This window comes from Spermophilus citellus (assembly GCF_964194105.1).
Source record: "Spermophilus citellus genome assembly, chromosome: 9".
Lineage (NCBI taxonomy): Eukaryota > Metazoa > Chordata > Mammalia > Rodentia > Sciuridae > Spermophilus > Spermophilus citellus.
The window spans coordinates 104076172-104091560 of record NC_138191.1 but is presented as its reverse complement, the minus strand read 5'-3'; the positions used below and the strand labels follow the sequence as shown (position 1 = coordinate 104091560).

The 15389-nt window shown below is 37.4% G+C and overlaps 1 protein-coding gene across 3 annotated transcripts in view; it reads right to left on the bottom strand.

The window, feature by feature from the left end:
• LOC308656285 (phosphatidylinositol 3-kinase regulatory subunit gamma) overlaps positions 1-15029 on the bottom strand; it is an 83745-nt gene extending 68716 nt beyond the window's left edge. Inside the window, exons 1-2 of one of the 3 annotated variants that reach the window (XM_081307223.1) lie at positions 14913-15029; positions 13950-14059 (exon numbers count right to left, since the gene is read on the bottom strand). In XM_081307223.1, coding sequence (XP_081163349.1) covers positions 13950-14055 — 106 coding nt within the window. In that variant the 5' untranslated portion in view covers positions 14056-14059; positions 14913-15029. The remainder of the gene's footprint in view (positions 1-13949; positions 14060-14912) is intronic. The other 2 variants (XM_081307224.1, XM_081307225.1) reach the window with 2 other exon arrangements.
• Between the last annotated feature and the right edge of the window lie 360 nt (positions 15030-15389).

The following is a 15389-nucleotide window of genomic DNA, read 5'->3' as shown; positions in this document are numbered from 1 at the left end:
ACCCTGGAAGCATTCAGGTACCACGGTAATCTCTCCTCCACCCATGGAAAATCAGTAATATCTGCTCATGGTCCCAAACCCAGAAACAGTAAAAGACACTCTCCTTTCCTCCCCAAGTAAAGCCTAGAAGAAAAAGAAACCACCAAAAGAAGAAAACTTAGACCATTTCACCCTGCCTCATTTTTATTTAGAGACTTTCTCTTCCAAACCTGCTTTTATCCTTAAATTGCCTCTCTCCATTTATGGTACCACCAGCTCCCAAGTAAGAAACTAAAAGTCATCTTAGATTCCTTCATTTCCCTCAGGATAGTCTCTAAGCCCCATCAATTCTACTTTTAATACAACTCTCCTATTTATTCTCATTGCTACTACCTTACTTTAGGGTTTTATAACATCTTTTGTCTATACTGAAATAACTTCCTGATCAGTTTTTCTTCTTTAATCTTAGTTTCCTCCATGTTTTTCATTTTGCAGCAAACATGTTCTGTTCCCTACTTTAAACCAATTAGTGCTAACCAATGCTCTGTGGGATAATATCCAACCCCTAAATACATTTCAGGGCCTTTGACAATGTTGAACTCACCTATTTGTCCAGATTTATCTAATGCCACTTCCCACCCCTAGGCATTTACACAGGCTGTTACCTCTCCACTATCCCACCAATTAACCAATTATACCTCCTTTGTGTTGTGCGTGTATGTGTGTGTGTGTGCGCATGTGTGTGTGTGTGTGTATATTCTTCTTTTACTATAACACAAACATGCATCCAACCAATATTTACTGACTACTTTCAGAGATAGAAGGTATTAGAGAACCAGCAATTACTTATGGACTCTGTCCTTTTCCTGATGAAATTTATAATCCAATGAGACCTAAAGAGGCTAAACTACTAATAATAAATTGTAGTTAAGAATTAAAAAGAAGACTGGGGTTGTAGCTTAGTGGTTGAGTACTCGCCTCACATGTGGAAGGCACTGGGTTTGATCCTCAGCACCACATAAAAATAAAATAAAGGTATGTGTTCATCTGCAACTAAAAAAAAAAAAAAATTAACAAAAAAAAAAAAAAAAAAGAAAAAAGAATTACAAAGAGCCAGGCACAGTGGCGCATACCTGTAATTCCAGCTGCTCAGGAGGCTGAGGTAGGAGGATCACGAGTTCAAAGCCAGCCCCAGCAATGGCAAGGCACTACACAACTCAGTGAGACCCTGTCTCTAAATAAAAATACAAAATAGGGCTGGGTATGGGGATGTGGCTCAGTGCTTAAGTACCCCTGGGTTCAATCCTGGTACCAAAAAAAAAGAAAGAATTACAAAGGAGCCAGGCATGGTGGTGCACACTTGTAATGCAGCTTGGGAGGCTGAGGCAGGAGGATCCCAGGTTCAAAGCCATCCTCAGCAACTTAGCAAGACTATAAGCAACCTAATGAAACCCTGTCTCAAAATAAAAATTTTAAAAAGACCTGTAATCCCAGAAGCTCAAGAAGCTGAGACAGGAGAATCTCGAGTTCAAAGCTAGCCTCAGCAACAGCAAGGCACTACACAACTCAGTGAGACCCTGTCTCTAAATAAAATACAAAATAGGGCTGAGGATGTGGCTCAGTGGTTGAATACCCCTGAATTCAATCACTAGTACCAAAAAGGAAAAAGAATTACAAAGAAAATAATAGAGTACAGAGTATAATGAAAATATAACTAGACTTGGTACCTGCCTTTAATACCATCAACTCAAGAGGCTGAAGCAGGAAGATTACAAATTCGAGGCCAGCCTTACCAACTCAACAAGACCCTCAGCAACTTAGCAAGACCCTGTTTCAAAATAAAAAAAATAAAAGGGTTGGGAATGTAGTTTAGTGGTAAAGTACCCCTGGATTCAATCCTCAGTATCACAGAAAGAAAGGAGAAAAAGTGTATATTATATGATAGCCAGGAGAAAGGGAAAGTTATAAAGAAAAGTACTGTATGTACTTTTTTACATGCAGTTCTTCCTATATATCAGTGTGAGCTCCTTGAAGACAAGGATTGTCATCTTCTTATCAATAGCCAGGATAGTAAAAGTCAGGTACATAGACTATCCTACAAAGATCACTCCCCTGTTCACCTCTGAGCTAATTACTGTGCCCAGGCAAGTACTTTTTTTGACCAGGCCTGGGTCATGTGCCCACCTTTAAACCAATGGATTACGTCAATTCCATTCAAGCCAAATCAATTACAAGAGGAAGAGGTTTGGTTCTAAAGGAAAATAAGGGAAGCTAAATAGGCAAACAAAAAACCAGCATTGCCATTATCTCCCCCCAAAACATATCTTACGTCCTGCCACACTGTAAAGAATTTAGGTAGGGGCTGGGGATGTGGCTCAAGCGGTAGTGCGCTCACCTGGCATGCGCGCGGCCCAAGTTCGATCCTCAGCACCTCATACAAAGATGTTGTGTCCGCCGAAAACAAAAAATAAATATTAAAAATTTCTCTCTCTCTTTCTCTCTCTCTCTTTAAAAAAAAAAAAAAAAAGAATTTAAAAAAAAAAAGAATTTAGGTAGGACTGACCTTTTCCCCAGCTCCAAAGGTAGACCCTGATTTGATATAGCAGTTTCTCGAAGTATGATTTGTGCCCCAAAAAGTCAGTAACATCTGGGAACTTGTTACAAATACAAATTCCAGGAACTCAACCCCAGATTTACTCAAACAGAAACTTTGGGAGTAAGGCCTAGAAATCTGTGTTAAAAAAAAAAAAAAAACCCTAGGTAGTTCTAACGCATGCTCAAATTTAAGAGCCACTTGTCTAGACAGAGAAAGCTACTCAGATTTTAATCAGTGATCCTTTGGAACACAAGGATGATTCAATTAGTCTAGCTCAGTATTTTGAGGTTATTTTAATGGGAACATCATCTTTCTCCCCCAGGAATGAGGAATCATATAATCCCAGGACCCAACGGCAGCCATCTTTTACTACAGGAAAGCCAGCCTGAGAAAATAGTTGATAAGGAGTAAATCCCAGAGAATTACAGAAAAAACAGGGCCAAAGCCTGACAGCCTTGATGAAATCATACCAGAGGCCCTCATTCTTGTCTTTTCAATTACATATGCCCATACATCCTCTTTGTTTTAACCATTTGGGTTGGATTTTTCTATTATTGAAAGTGAAAGTATCCTGATATCTACTAAATCAAGTTACAAATATTCCTAAACACCATACAAAGAAAAAAACTTTTTATATTGTATATCTCCAGTGTTATATGGGACATATTCATGTATTTTATCTGGCAACTCTAAATTTCCCTGGCTGAGCCTTAGAAATCAGAGAGGCCCAGATCAGTCCCAGTAAGGCAGATATGGTAGTTGCTCTTATATTTCATGATTATTTGGAGAAAGACTAAACCCCAAATTCTGAATTAATATCCTGCAACAAGCCTAAACCATCTGATTGTCCTTTTAAAAACTAAACAGAGGAGCTGGGGTTGTGGCTCAGTGATAGAGCACTTGCCTAGCATGTGTAAGGCACTGGATTCAATTCTCAGCACCACATATAGATAAATGAACAAAATAAAGGCCCATCAATGTCTTTTAAAAAAATAAAATAAAATAAAATAAACAGAGATGGGCATGGTGGCGCCCACCTGTAATCCCAGTGACTCAGCAGCTGAGGCAGGAGGATCCCAAATCCAAGACAGCCTCAGCAACTTAGTGAGGTCCTAAGCTATTTAGTATAATTCTATCTTAAAATAAAAAAAGAAAAAAGGGCTGGGAATGTGGCTCAGTGGTTAAGTGCTCCTAGGTTCAATCCCTGGTACCAAAGAAAAAACACTGAACAATGTATACTTACTCCATTGTATACCTATATCTGTACTCAGGCATTTAAGCATTACAATAATTAGGAAAAAACCACAAATCTATATTAATTGTCAACAACTTTAGCCCATAACATAAAATGAAACATGTATGCCATGGTTTCCTTAATTTCTTCTCACCTTCATAGCTCACCAAACAAAGAAAGAACTTTAGAAAAATTTTCTTTCCTAAGATACTTCTGAGATAGGCCTGGTGACACATACTGTAATCCCAGCTACTCCAAAGACTGAGGCAGGGATTCCAAGTTCAAGGCCAGGCTCAGCAACTCAGTGGAATCCTATCTCAAAATTAAAAATAAAAAAGGGTAGGGGGTATAGCTCACTGATAAATTATAATCTCCAGTATCAAAAAAAAAATACTTTTGAAAGTAAGTTATAATACAAATATAGATCTATACAGAATTGTTTATAAAAGTAACTTGTGAGTAAACCTACCTCAAATAACTATGGCCATATATACTGCTACTTAGCAAACAAATGTCAGAGATCAGAATTTTAATACTTCAAAACAAGAGAAAAATAAGCCTGTCGTAGTGGTGCATACTCTAATTCCAGGGACTAAGGAAGCTAATGCAAAAAGATCACAAATTCAAGGCCAACCTGGGCAACTTATTAAGACCATCTAAAATAAAAAATAAAAAGGGCTGCCAGACACAGTGGCACACTCCTGTAATCCCAGTGGCTAGGGAGGCTGAGGCAGAAAGATGGCAAGTATAAAGCTAGCATCAGCAACTTAGTGAGGCCCTAAGCAACTTGGCAAAACTCTGACTCAAAATTTTAAAAGGGCCAAGGAAGTTGCTCAGTGGTTAAGCACCCCTGTGTTCAATCCCCAGTACCAAAAAAGGGAAGGGGGACACTAAAGATGTAGCTCAGCAGCAGAACCCCTGAGTTCAATCGCTGCCCTCACACCTGCCATTACTACAAACTTGCTCACTCCTTTAGTTCAGCAATCTTCCCCTCCACACACACAGTCTCCACTTTTTCTGCATAGCATTTATCACAATCACTAATATTTTACTTATGGATTTGATTATTCTCTGCTTTCCTCCCTCTCTTGGAAATGAATGTTCCATAAAGACAGGTTTTTTAAAAAACTTTTCTTAGTTGTTGATAGACTAAAAAAGTTTTATTTTATTTATTTATATGTGGTGCTGAGAATCAAACCCAGTGCCTCACACATACCAGGCAAGTGCACTACCACTGAGCCATAGCCCCAACCCCCATGAAGACAGGTTTTTGCTGTTTTGTTCACTGCTGCTCCTAGAACAATTCCTGGAAGCCAAACATTAAAAACATGAATGTATTAATACACAAAAATATGGGCATTGTTAAGTGCTTTACAATTACAAATATACTAAATCTTCTTGAATGATTATTATCACACCCATTTTTTTAGATGAGGAAACCACAACACATAAAGAGATAAGTAAATTGCCCAATGACACATCCTAGGAAGTGGCAGAGACACAATCTAAACTCAGGCAGTCTGGCTGGGGAATGTAGCTCAGTGATAGAGAGCTTGCCTAACCTGGGTCCTTTACTACAGGTTATTTTAAAGTAATATCCTAATTTTTAAGGCTAACATTCAAATCATAAATCATTCCACAGGTTCCAAGTTTACTTAATTTACTAAACTTGAGAATTTGAATTTACTTAATTTATTAAACTTGAGAATTTGAAGTTTGTTGTTTTACAAAATGCTCTCACTCATTCACTTGCTGTACTACTACTGTATTCCAATACCTATGTTCCTCAAATGAGAAAAGTGCCACAAGTTATTTACCTCTTTTACCTTCTAGTAAATAACTAAGAAGAAAGACAAAAAAAAAAAAGGTCTATCTTATATTTAACTCTTAATAGTATTTGACCCCATGAATTCCAGCTTAGAAAATGAAAATGGGTTTCCCACTGCTACTTTTGAAAAAAGAAAAAAAATAACTTGCTATTATTTTTAGGTTTTGGTTTTTGCAGTATTCTGAATGGAACCCAGGGGTGCTCTACCACTGAGTACATCCTCAGCCCTTTTCTTTTTTTTTTTTTTTTTTTTTTAATTTTGAGACAGGTCTTACTAAATTGCCCATGGTCGCCTCAAATTTACCAATCTTCCTGCCTTATGCCTCCAGAATCACTGGGATTACAGACGTATGTTACCAAATCCAGCAGTTTATGTACAAACACAAAGACAAGGATCTTGAAAAGAGGTATGATTTAGCCAGCCACAGTGGCACACATGTATAATCCCAGTGGTTCTGGAGACTGAGGCAGGAGGATCACAAATTGGAGGCCACTTTGGGCAATTAGCAAGACCCTGCTTCAAAATAAAAAATAGAAAGGGCTGGTGATACAGCTCAGTGGTAGAGTGCCCCTGGGTCTAATCCCCAGCATGTGTTTTCCAAATGACTTTCCAAGTTAGCCACTGTTCACTATTTACCTAGCATCCATTCCCTCCTTCTTCCCTTTTTAATAGAATCCCTCCCCTATAAACTGTATCCCCTCAGGAAAAGTCAACAAACACCATTCCAGATTCAGGCACATAATTAGCCTAAGAGTAATCACAAGTGATTGGTTCAAGAACTAGTATAGGATGTGAAAGAAGTCCGCTAGAGGTTTTTGGAAAGTTTTCTCTCTCCAAAAGCAGAGGCACATAAAGGGACACCTTTCTTCTTTCAGAAGGTGTTGTGTATGGATATAATGTCTTGAATCACTGCAGTCATTTTGCTACCAGCCTAAACATGAAGCCAATCCCAAGGATGACATATATGAGCAATATAAACAAAACATGAATTTTTTACTGAATGGCTGAAATCCACCAGCCCTGAAGCCTATTATTTGAGAAGATAAAATTTCTTCTCAAGCCATTTTAATTAGGTCTTGCTACTTACAGGTAAAAACATACAATATGAAAAATATCCCAGAAATAATATCAGGAGAAAAAGTTTGTGGTTAATTCTACAAATGCTTATAAGAACCTCAACATAAATTATACCATACTGAGTGAACCTATTATAGAACTGAAAGTCAAAAGTCTAACATACACCTGTAATCCCACTGACAGGAGGCAGAGGCAGGAGAATCTCAAGTTCTAGGCCAGGCTTAGAAATTTAGCAAGACCCTCAGCAACTTAGCAAACCCTATCTCAAAAGATAAAAAGGACTAGGAATGTAGCTCATTGGTAAAGCGCCCTTGGGTTCAATTCCCAGTACCAAAAGAAAATTTAAAATGTCTAATATATATGAACAAACTCCAAAGCAATATATTTCTAGCACAAACAATTCCTTCTAGTAAGGTTTTTTCCAAAATAAGTTCAGATTTCAAAATTTTGATTCATGATTATTAAGTTTAAAAATTAAAAATATAAATATTTAAGATTACATAACCATAAGCTCTGGATTTGTTGCCCCATGCCCTCAGAACATGAGAAAGGATATTCAAGGCTGGATAATAATGGATGGTACTGACTTTGGCCTTGTGGCTCATCAATACCAGGTCACATGATAGTTTTCATATTAACATGACATATGCAAAATGGTATAATCTGGCAGGCTGGACCTAGACCACTGTTTTTATTTTTCTAAAAAAATGAAACAACCAGGCCAGGGTTGTAGCTCTGTGGTAGAGCACTTGCCTAGTATGCATGAGGCACTGGGTTCAATCCCTGGCACCACATAAAAAAAAAAATAAATAAACAAATAAAATAAAGGTATTGTGTCCATCTACAAATAAAAAAATATATTTAAAAATAATGAGATAACCTTCTTACTTTATATGAACTTACAAATATACACAGGAAGATCTGGGGTTGTAGTTGTAGATCAGTGGTAGAGCACTTGCCTAGCATGTATGAGGCACTGGGTTCAATCCTCAGCATCTCATAAAAATAAATAAGATATCGTGTCCATCTACAAATAAAAGTATTTTTTAAATATACACAAGATATAGCATACCATATATGAGCAAGCTATTTGGAAACTAATCTTTAACAAGGCTTAATGACTAACTGTACCTTGATATCATATGTGAAGTCCTATACATTCTAAAGTTAATTGGTATAATAACACATTGGGTAACTTAAGTCTCCAGTTGGCCCTGTGCCGTGTAAAACTAACCTAAGAGCTTTGAAAAACTTACTAATTCTTCAAATTTTCAAAAACAACTTTTACCACAAACCACAAAATATTGCTAATAACAACATTAAGTATTGCATCTTTTCATTATCTCCTATATTTAAATTTAATGGTCACAGGATGATAATAAATAATTAGTCATTAAGCCTTATTAAAGATCAGTTTCCAAATAGTTTGCTCATATATAGTATGTTATACCTTGTGTATATTTTTTAATTTTTATTTTAATTTTTTATTCTAATTTGTTATATATGACAGCAGAATGCATTGCAATTTATATAGAGCACAACTTTTCATATCTCTGGTTGTATACAAAGTATATTCACACCATTTGTGTCTTCATACATGTACTTAGGGTAATGATATCCATCTCATACCACCGTCTTTCCTACCCCCATGCCTCCTCCCTTCCCCTCCCACCAGCCTTGTGTATATATTTTTTTAAAAACTTTAGTTGTAGATGGACACAATGTCTTTGTTTTATTTATTTATTTTTATAAAAAATCAAATTGGCTGGGTCCACCAGCCTAAGATTTAATAAAATACTCTGGCACTAGATATTTAGAGAAAAGAAGATACAAAAGAAATATGAGGGGCTGGGGTTGTGGCTCAGTGGTAGAGCACTTGCCTAGCATGTATGAGGTACCAGGTTCAATTTTCTAATTATATAATGAGATGCTGCCACCCTAACAAAATTTATCAGCACCACATATAAGCAAATAAAATAAAGGTCCATTGACAACTAAAAATATTTTTTAAATTATACATATATATATATATATATATATATATATATATAGTAGCCAAACCTTAAGAAGCTTATCTCTCCCAGCGGCTCAGGAAGCTGAAGCAGGAAGATCACAAGTTCAAGCCAGCCTCAGCAACTTAGCAAGGCCCTAAGCAACTCAGTGAGAACCTGCCTCTAAATAAAATATTAAAAAGGGCTGGGTTGTGACTCAGTGACTAAGCACCCCTGGGTTCAATCTTTGGTACAAAAAACAAAACAAAACAAAACAAAAACAACAGCAGCAGAAGCTTATCTTCTAGGGGAGATAAATTACATTCATAATTAAATACCACAATATAACACACGATTCCATGCCAAAGTAACAGACCAAAAGACCCTACATATAAAGAAGAAGTGTACTACTAAAATTTTTGGAGAAAGTTTTAAGAAGCAAGGGGGACTGGCACAGAATCCTGATTTAAAGATGGGGGTAGGATGAGTATATTCTACATAGGAAGCAACATAAGCAAAAGCCTGGAGATAGGAATAAGCAAGATATATTCAGGATACGAGGCTAGAAGGAATAGGATAGAAGAGAAATGTGAGAATAAAGGATCAGTAATAAAGTTCTAAATGTAAGTTGGTACCATATACTGAAGATCATTTATACCAAGTTAAGAATATATCTTCTGCTTAAAAGAAAGGGAAAGGGCTGTGGACATAGTTCAATGGTAGAGCACTTGCTTAGCACGTAGGAGGCCTTGGGTTTGATTCCCCAGCCCTGAAAAAAAGGGAAAGCTATTGATTATTTTTTTATTTCAGTAGGATAGTAACCCAATGAAAATAACATTTTAGTAGGATTAGCCTGGCTGAAGAATTCTGAATAAACTAATGGGGAAGAGGAACAATAAATCAGAAATAGCAATCAGTTAAAAGAGTTACTGTTTAAGAGCCTAGGCTTTAAAAGTCTGGTAGACAGAACCACTTTGCTATCTGTTAGCTATAAGCCATTAATTAGTTACCAAACTTATCTAAATCTCAGTTTCCTTGTTGGAAAGTGGGATAATAGTACCTATTTTATAAAGTTTTTGTGGGCTGAAAGTAATAGTATATATGAAAACATAACATACTGCTTGGCTATAATAATTATTCAAAAAAATGTTATCAACTATTACCTTCAATAAAAATCATTTCAAGGCGGCTGGGTTTGTAGCTCATTGGGAGAAGACCTGCCTAGCACATGAGAGGCACTGGGTTCAATCCTCAGCACCACATAAGAATAAATAAAATAAAGGTATTGTGTCCATTTACAACTAAAAAGAAATTTTCATTAAAAAAATAATTTCAATATGAGGTGATAAGTACAAGTGCAAAAGAAAGTAAGAGGAAAAAATGACTTGGAGCAACATTTCCATAGGCTCATGAGATATTATAAATAGGAAAGACACAAAACTTAAAAAACAAAATGGACAGAGCCCCTCAGTTTTAATTTAACACAGTAAATATAAATAGATATAACCCACTAAAACATAAGTTCTTTGGTGTACTCAATTTTTAGGAGTCATAAAGGGACACTGAGAACAAAAAGCAATGAGAACCACTTCTCTAGACTATGTTTTGCCAAACAAATAAAAATTTTAATTTTCTAATTATCTAATGAGATGTTGCCACCCTGACGAAATTTATCTTGATGAGAATCAAAAAGTCTATAATTCTAAAGAATGTATCTGTTACTTTCAAAAAAGGAACATTACATTTTCCCTCACATCAGAACAATAACATCTAATCTAAGATGCTGAGCTAAAAGTCCACTATCTATAAGTTTTGTGCATGAGTTACATCAGTCAAGTTAACCTTCCAATAGTTTCTGTACCAAAAGTGGGACTCTGAGAGGTCTATCCTGCAATTGCTTTGCTACAGAATAATCCCAATTCCCAAATTCACAGAAAGATTAACCAAGATGCTCATTCTTGGCAATTCTCAGGACCACAATCTTAACATTTCTAAAATAAAAAAAGTTTTATGTTTCAGTAATTTCAATAGCTGACAGAAAACACAGAAACATTAAGCTCCCATTTGAACTCAATTCTTACATGGTCAGTAACTTATTAGAAACCTTCAGGATGCAAGGTAATGATAGTTATTGAAAGATAGGCTGGAGGGAAACACCTTTGAAAAATATTTTTTGAGGCCACTAGAAGCAATTAACAGAAGAATTTTGCATTTATGGTTCTGTCTAAAACTAAGATGAAAAACATACAAAAAATTGGCCCTATTAATAATTAAGGGCCCTAAGTAAACAAATGTCTAACTCAAAAGTTATTTAACTAACCCTAGGCTATTGCAATAGCCGAGGAATGAGATGACCAAGGACCTTAAGTAGAAAATACCTAAAGGCTAGAAAAAAAATCTTTGGTTATTTATTAATTCAACATATATTGATTAAATTGTCTACTACCTGCAAGACCCTGAGCAAGTTAAGAAGCTTCCAACCAGATGGGAAGACAATTCCACAGGGACAAGTACAAAAAAATAAACATAGTAGCTACTCTCAACAGAATGGAAGAAATTCCATCTGAGATGTGCTATAAGAGGGAGAAAAAAGGAAGGAAATAAGACTTCTAATAAGGATCAGAGAACATATATCCTGGCAAAGAAGGTATGTGATCTAGGTTCTAAATTCATATATATAATCTCAACAAGTGAACACTGGGAGTGAAAGGCATCCCAGGAAGAGGATAAAAGCATACAATCAAGGAACAGCAAATTAAAAATAGCTCTACATAAGTTATGATGAACTCTAGAAGAATGGACTAGAAAATTAGAAGTAAAAATAGGGGGACTCTGATGACAGAGTAAGTTATTTGGCACATTTTTGTTTTAAGTAGGCAAAAGGAAGCTACTGGAAATTTTTTAAACCCACTAGAAGATTTATCATTGGAAGGTAAATCATCAGATAATATTTTTAACATTACTGTAGACTAGAGAGAATAAAATCCGGAAAACATTTAGTGTGTTATCATGCCAGTCCATGCAGGGAATAATATGAGTTTCATATAGAGTAGGAGCTAAGAAAAAGACAGATACAAAACATGCTGCAACCACTTCACTAATGATTTACTTATAGTTTTAAATGTTTCAAAGCTTAATTAATCATACAAGGTTAATATGCACATTATTTCTGTTAAAAAATTCATTTCACTGGCAATGTCTCAATATACTCGAGTATGGTTCCTTTTTTTAAAAAGCTAATAGTAATAACTAACCATATTCTATATTAAGGATGCAAAATGAATAATAAAAAGCAGCACGTACATATTTTCAGCATTCTGAATAGAATTTCAGTATGCACAATTTCATTCAAGAATGAAAATTTTAAACACAAAAGTTTATTTCCATGGAAAATAAAGTTCGGATCAGAATTTTCTATAATCTTATAAGACCACATCTTTACACAGTTACAAGAGTCAACTTTTCTTAAAAATTATTTTTGGAAAAATTCAACTCAACTTGGCCATTATTTTTCTAGTAGGCCAATATTTTTCAACCATTAATGCCTTCATTTTCTCTCCTCCTCCCTACTAACCTCCCCGCCCAACAAATTCCCTTTGTATGTCTCCAAGGCAAGACACTATGTGATACAGTACAATTCTAAGGCAGAATATATAATTCTTATAATAACAGAAATCTAAAATTATTAACCTTACTTTTTACAAGAAAGGTTTCAGTAATGCACTAAAATTCTTAGCAAATGAATGACAAATGTATCTAATAGAAGTGAAGCTTTACCATTAGGGGGAAACAAAGGGGAAAACACACACAATAGATGGGTGGCAAATCTTACAAACTTTACAAAACACCAAAAAGCAGCATCTGGATTACAGTCACAATTATAAAAGCAAATAAAGAAGGTTCTAAAACAATAGAAAAGAAAAAAATTTCTGAGTGATGAATAAGAGTGAAAAAGGTTTATTCAATATTAGTTTTAGTTTTTAATATAGCATCATTTAACATCATTACTAATTGAAAAAAAAAAGGATAATTTACTGTTCAAAAGAACACAGAAATAATTTCCACATACCTCCTACAAGGCATTCACACTTCATTACACTTGCATGGGCTTAAATCCTTTCAAAGATCTCCAAAAATACATAATCTTATAATAAACCAGGCTCGCAATGACACACAATTTATCCTGTAGGCTTAGTTACAACATTTTAAAAAGATACAATTAATTCATCCTCAACAAAAACAGGGAGTCATAAAGGCAGTCTACTTATTCAAAATCATTACATAAAGCACTGTCTGTAATTGCAAACAAGGTTTCAAAATCTGACAGCTAATAATCATAAAGTCAGAATTCAAAGGGAAAAAAAAAAAACTTTGTTTCATTTTTCCCTCCTTTTTCTTCCCTACCAGATACATAGAATGTCTGAAAAGGCCTTGGATAAAGCTCTAAAATAAAGACCCTGTATGGTATATGTTACAATGTGTATAGGAACCTATCACATATATGTACAAATCATATATTCACAAGAAAGAGAAAGGTTATAATTTTTACCCTGAAAGTTGAAGTTATGTTAAACTCTATCCCATAAATTAAGTCAACATAAATTAAAGAATAATAAAAAGATTTCATGTAGATCTGTCTGAGTTACTATATTCTAGGAAGGAAAAACCTCAGACTAAGGCCATGACTGAACAAGAACGCCCAATCCCTGAAAATCACTAACCAGCATTTGGCTTCTATGAGAGGAAAAGGGGAGTCTTAAAATGAATATCACGTAGGCAACTCAGTTTCTGAAGTTAACCAAGGTAAAACACAACGAACCAAATCAGACTAATGTATGAGATGATAAGCTTTAAGAAATTCTCCCAAAGGGAAAAATTGACTTCAAGAGTGGAATATAAACATCATTTGCAGGTAAGAGTTTTAATTGAAAGGAAAAAAAAAAAAGTGGAGGGCCGACAAAAACCTGAACAACCCTCAACGGCAAAAATAGAAAGTAGTCTTTCCTCCCACCCCCACTCTATCCCCCACCCCCACCTTCGCAGGACAATAGGATCAGGGTCCTAACCGCAAACTTTAAATGTGTAAACCAGAAGCAGTTTTATAGCAGCTCTAACTGCAAATCTGCCCTTCATCCCGAACCTAGCGCACCCCAGAATACTTCTGCCCTGAAAACATTACCAAGGTCTTGTTAAACACAAATCAGACCCATCCCAAGATGCTTCCCCCCAGCCCCCGCAAGTACCTGGAGGATCCATTTCAATATAAAATATCAGTTCTGTCGAATAGGGCATCATCACCTCCCTCCAGTCTGCGTCATCGCGGTCCATACTCCACACCGTATTGTACATCGCGCTGTCAGGGGTAGGTCGTCAGGAAATGTATAGAAAGCATATATACTTTTTGGTCTGATATTTAAAAATCTAAAAATACATATCTAAAAAGTTCCGCACGGAAATGTACTTCGGGGTTTCCAATGGCTGGTAAAAGTCCAGCCAACTACCAGGACGAGGACAGACAGGGTCCTCCTCGTCTCTCCCACAGCACCCAGAAAAATGCCTCCCTGAACTTTCAAGCTATGGGCTTTTCTCCTCAAAAGTGCTACAGAGAGGCTTATGCGGAGGAGGGTAGAGGTGTTAAAAAGCGGCTTCCCAAAAATCCTTTCTATACAATCGCTCTCCAAAGAGAAAAGCTCCCGCTGCCTCCAAATCTTTCCGCGGAAGACACTTTTGTGTCCTCTGAAGGAAGAATTAAAAGGGGGAAAAAAACGCGTTGCGAGAAAGCTGGGGAATGACAAAGAAAGGCATAAAAAAAAAAAGAAAAAAATTAAAAAGGGACTGGGAATTGCGTTCAAGTTTCGGGGTCCCAGTGGTCTGCAGAGAGCGATTCCCTCTAGGGCCAGGATTCGGGTTCCGTTCTCGTGGGGTTCGGAACCGAAGCTGCAGCAGCTTTAGAACGAGGGCCGGTCAGAGAGTCCAGAGAGCTCGGCTCGTCTGGGCGCTCCAGCCGGGGTGTGAGCAAACCCGCCAGTGCCGGCTACCCTGACGCTCGGCCCTGATTCCAGCCACTAGAGTTTCATTTTAACGGCGCGGAGGGGACATCCTCCCCCGCCCCCACACCCCCTGCCGAGGCGCCACCCAATCTCGCGGAATAGGGGGAACAGCCAGTATCACCACTGCCCCTTCCAGTCTATCACGCCTCGGCGTACAAGAACTGTCAAGTGCCTTAGAAAGTGTTGAAGCAGCGGTCCTCCACCTCGGCTTTCAACTCTCCCTGCCGCTCTCTAGGGCTTGGCTCCTCAACCAGCATCCTCTCTCCACCACAGCCTCAATCAAAATGGTACAGTCCGGGCGCTGGCCGCTCGCCCGGAGTCAGTGCCGGGAGCGTGCCAGCCCAGCCGGGAGGGTGAGGGAAGGGGGAGGGAAGGGAACAAGGTAAAATGGGCGGTGATTGGCTGATCCCGGTTGCCGGAGCCTGGAGCCTGCGTCTTTTGTCTGCCTTGCTCCGGCAGAGGAGCGGGAGACGACTGCGCGCCCCAAGCGGGCCAATCAGAAGACAGCCGGCGCCGGCCGGTGTAGCAGCGATTGGTCAGACTCCAGTTACTAAGCGGGACAAAGGCAGAAGGGGGGAAGAAGAGAAGGGGGGAAAAAAAAAGAAAGAAAGAAAGAAAGCGCAAACGACGGTT